Below are 5,000 nucleotides of genomic sequence, written 5' to 3' on the forward strand. Positions count from 1 at the left end.
TAGTTATTCCTCTTGTCCAGATGGGATCGGGCAGTGCGATGGCGATTGCATCGTCTGTGGATATATTGGGGCGGTATGGAAATAGGGTGTCAGTTAGGGTGGAGGCGATATGATCCTTAACTAGCCTCTCAAAGAACTTCATGGTGACAGAAGTGAGTGCTATGGGGCGATAGTCATTTAGTTCAGTTACCTTTGTTCCTGTACCAAAGAAAGTAATGGTGGATATCTTTAAGCAAGTGGGACAGCAGACTGGAATAGGGAGTGATTGAATGCACAACCAGTCAAAAGTTTTAGAACACATTCAAAGTTTATTTTTTATTTACTATTTTCTACATTGTATAATAATAGTGAAGACATCAAAACTATGAAATTACACATATGGAATCGTGTAGTAACCGAAAAAGTGTTAAACAAATCTAAATATATTTATATTTAAGATTCTTCAAATAGCCACCCTTTGCCTTGATGACAGCTTTGCACACTCGTGGCATTCTCTCAACCAGCTTCAAGGTAGTCACCTGGAATGCATTTCAATTAACAGGTGTGCCTTGTTAAAAGTTTATTTGTGGAACCGTTGTGGGTGAACGGATGATCTCCGCATTTGTACTTCCCACTGTAAAGCATGGAGGAGGTGTTATGTTGTGGGGATGCGTTGCTGGTGACACTGTCTGTAATTTATTTAGAATTCGATTCACATTTAGCTGGAGTATTTGGCTGTTTTGGCTGCCAGCCAGTTCGCCTTTACACAGAACATGTAAGGTCCTTGGACTATAAGGAGAAACTTTAGGCTCCTTTAGTCCATTGTTGGACTACCTCTCAACGGTGCAGTGAAATGTCAAAAACAAAGAACACAATAAGGCAAGTGGTAAACAGCTATTAAAAGGTATAAAAGTAGTAGTAAAACCCAGTAGTAATGGTATGTACTGAGAAATGTGCTATGTCAACAAGTAGATGAAGTGAGCAGTACATATTAATATCAGCAGTGATGTGAGTGTGCGTAGGCAAGGGCTGTGACTTTAGTGGAGCGGTAGGTAGCAATGCTTTGTCGGAAGCAATACTGTCACAGTTTCCACTGACTCTGTCTCTTACGGTGCAGGTGAACAGCAGATTGTGCAGGTGGACAGCCAGGCTTTTTAAGTCTTATGGCCTGGTGGTAGATGCTCCGGTACCGTCTGCCAGACAGAAGCCAAGAGAACAGGCCGTGGCTGAAGTCCTTGGTGATCTTCCGGGGGACGGTGCAGCTGCTTTTACAGGCGGTGATGCAGCCAGATAGGATCTTCTCAGTCGTGCATCTGTAGAAGCTGGTGTCTTTCAGGACAAGGCTCCCATCTGACAACTTGCTATGGAAATAAGGGGGGGGGGGGGAGTTTATTGATGAGTATAAGATGTAAAATGTCATCACAGTGAGCAAATTGGGTGTGTGGATGGAACATTTTAAATGAACAGTGTCTAACCTTTACCTAACATCTCAACTCTCTCAGCACATTATAACACACACAAGCATAAGCAAGTGCATGTTTATTCAATGTCTACATCTAGCTAGCCACATTATTCATTTAAGTAATTTAAAGCTATCTGACTTTAACTAGCTGGGCAACAACACTTAGGTCTGCTATAAAATCACACTAGGATTTCAGCCTAGTATGGAAATATTGGGGCTGACATGAAGAGACAAACTATTTTGACAACCTGTCAAAACATGCAGCTCGCTACTGTAAGTACTGTAGCTAGCTAGCTAAGTTGTTAGCCAACTGTACTCGTGATGATTGTACCTGCTAGTGATAGATGTTCCAATTGAAAACAGCAGACAACTTCTGATTTCAGAAAAAGATAATATAAGCCGCGAACGTTTTAACTTTACTGTTGGATGAAATGTCTGTTAGAGACAGAGGAGAGGCACTCCTCTTCTAGTTCCGGACACTTCCATAGCTCTATTCTCATTGGTCAATTCTTGGTAACGTCTTGATTGCGCTGGCGTCTCGGATTGGTTGGCAGGTGCTATTTTTGGTTACCTCTTGGTTGTAGACGGCGATATGATTTGGTTGTCACAACCAGAAATTTCCTCGACTCACTGTTGTCAGGGGTCCTCACTAGATGCATATTAAATACATGATTGGAGATGGAACACCTCATGGATGACCCAATCAGCTCATTCTCTTCCCTCCTATGTTTGTGAAAGCTAGGCTATGTGTGACTTCTTAACTCTGCACTATGTCCTGCTAGTGTGACTCCTTGATTCTTCTAAGAGTGTTTGTTTCCGTTCAGAATCTGCATTTATATTTCCCCCCGACCAGGGACTCTTACTCCTGTATCCTAGCAACCCTGTTTCCTTCCTCCCTGCAGATAGCTTGAAAGGTCTACTGCTCTCTCTGAGACATCACGTGGTTGAACATTCAGCGATGCTGAAAATGAAAGGCAGTCACTTACTACTCGACTTGATTCCATCATGTGAACAAACACTGCAGGGTGTTGAAGGGTTATTAGTGAGCTTCTGTTACCATTAGTAGCTGTGTGTATTGGGCCATGAGAGAGACACCTGCTACAGCTAGATGTTGCTGACATTAATGGATTCTTGATGGATAGATAGTCAGCTTGTCTTGCGATATAATGTGTTACGGTGTTAACAGTCCATTTCTGCATGATGGGAAGAAGATGATGAATCAGCCGAGTGCTTGTATTTAGGTTAAACTGTGTTGTCAAAATTACAGCAACAATTCTCAACCTCAGTGGTTATTTTTACTGACCCGAAATTTGCATGGTAAAAGAAAAGTTGAAAAGCGGAGTTTGTTGAATGTTAATCTTCTGTCTGTTGGTAGATGTCTTTCTAGCCTTATTTACTATTTCAGCAGCTGTGTACCCCACTTACAGTGGGGCAAAAAAGTATTTAGTCAGCCACCAATTGTGCAAGTTCTCCCACTTAAAAAGATGAGAGAGGCCTGTAATTTTCATCATAGGTACACTTCAACTATGACAGACAAAATGAGAAAAAAAAATTCAGAAAATCACATTGTAGGATTTTTTAATGAATTTATTTGCAAATTATGGTGGAAAATAAGTATTTGGTCACCTACAAACAAGCAAGATTTCTGGCTCTCACAGACCTGTAACTTCTTCTTTAAGAGGCTCCTCTGTCCTCCACTCGTTACCTGTATTAATGGCACCTGTTTGAACTTGTTATCAGTATAAAAGACACCTGTCCACAACCTCAAACAGTCACACTCCAAACTCCACTATAGCCAAGACCAAAGAGCTGTCAAAGGACACTAGAAACAAAATTGTAGACCTGCACCAGGCTGGGAAGACTGAATCTGCAATAGATAAGCAGCTTGGTTTGAAGAAATCAACTGTGGGAGCAATTATTAGGAAATGGAAGACATACAAGACCACTGATAATCTCCCTCGATCTGGGGCTCCACACAAGATCTCACCCCGTGGGGATGGGATGATCCAGAAGAAGATTGGGAGAATGTCATATGGTCAGATGAAACCAAAATATAACTTTTTGGTAAAAACTCAACTCGTTGTGTTTGGAGGACAAAGAATGCTGAGTTGCCTCCAAAGAACACCATACCTACTGTGAAGCATGGGGGTGGAAACATCATGCTTTGGGGCTGTTTTTCTGCAAAGGGACTAGTCTCCAGATCTCAACCCCATAGAAAATCTTTGGAGTGAGTTGAAAGTCCGTGTTGCCCAGCAACAGCCCCAAAACATCACTGCTCTAGAGGAGATCTGCATGGAGGAACGGGCCAAAATACCAGCAACAGTGTGTGAAAACCTTGTGAAGACTTACAGAAAATGTTTGACCTCTGTCATTGCCAACAAAGGGTATATAACAAAGTATTGAGATAACAAAAGTTTATTGACCAAATACCTATTTTCCACCATAATTTGTAAATAAATTCATAAAAAATCCTACAATGTGATTTTCTGGATTTTTCTCTCTCATTTTGTCTGTCATAGTCTTTTTAAGTGGGAGAACTTGCACAATTGGTGGCTGACTAAATACTTTCTTGCCCCACTGTATCTGTCCATTCACATCTCCCATTCTTTGTCTGTCCCCAGGTGAAGCGTACCTACTCCCAGGGGACGTACCGTGCGGGGGCCATGCGGCAGGTCAGCCTGGTGGGGGCCGTGGACGAGGAGGTGGGAGACTACTTTCCCGAGTTCATAAACATGCTGGAGGAATCGCCCTTCCTTGAGGTGGGTGTAGAGTATAGGTCTTCTCGGATCCCAAACATCCGAATTGGATCCGTTAAATTCCTCCCGACAGGATCCGGTAATAAATAATCTATGTCCGATTTGGATTTGAGGTGGACCAGATACGACCCAAAACATGTCACACCTGAGAGAGAATAAGATCCAAATTGGGTCCTACCAATGGATCCGAAATAATATACATTTTTTTAAATGCAGCTTTTTTGCAGCGCAAGACTTTAACGTGTATTTTCAGTTGTATCTAAAATAATTGATCTGTAGTCTCCAGCTTAGTATTTTCATAATAACATCCCTGTAGTTTGATGGAGAACATGAGGTTTTCAGAAATGTTTCCTTATTTCTGTTGATCAAATATTTGAGTAAGATTCAATTCTTTGTGATGATCATCGTGTGCCAGAATGAGAGCAGTGAATAGTTCACTTTTGTCTGTAACCTAATATTTTATATGCCTATTTTACTGAGCAACATTACAATCTAGCCTATTTAACTGTTTTGATCAACATTGATTTAGACTAAAGCTAGGCTATAGCCTGTGACCTGCAAGCTTCAAATAGGCTACGGAAGGATGGCATCTCCCATCAGTATTCCCGTGTCATTTCCAACAATTGGGATTTGTCTAGATAAGTTTTTCCGCTATGACAGCGCTATAATTGAATGTAAAATATTTTGACATTTTCAGAGATCTGTTTTGTTTCTGTTGACCAGTACTTTTGTGGTGATTTTTAAGACTATGAAAATCACCACATTATGTGGTGAGTGCTGTGTGTTAGACAAACAGTACAAGT

The 5,000-nt window shown here is 41.3% G+C and overlaps 1 protein-coding gene across 2 annotated transcripts in view; it reads left to right on the forward strand.

The window, feature by feature from the left end:
- LOC110522059 (lysine-specific demethylase RSBN1L) overlaps positions 1 to 5,000 on the forward strand; it is a 29,302-nt gene that overhangs the window by 6,740 nt on the left and 17,562 nt on the right. For both annotated transcript variants that reach the window (XM_036976782.1, XM_036976781.1), the window contains one exon: positions 4,063 to 4,200. In XM_036976782.1, coding sequence (XP_036832677.1) covers positions 4,063 to 4,200 — 138 coding nt within the window. The remainder of the gene's footprint in view (positions 1 to 4,062; positions 4,201 to 5,000) is intronic.

Source organism: Oncorhynchus mykiss, chromosome 1, assembly GCF_013265735.2.
Source record: "Oncorhynchus mykiss isolate Arlee chromosome 1, USDA_OmykA_1.1, whole genome shotgun sequence".
In the NCBI taxonomy this organism is placed as follows: Eukaryota; Metazoa; Chordata; class Actinopteri; order Salmoniformes; family Salmonidae; genus Oncorhynchus; species Oncorhynchus mykiss.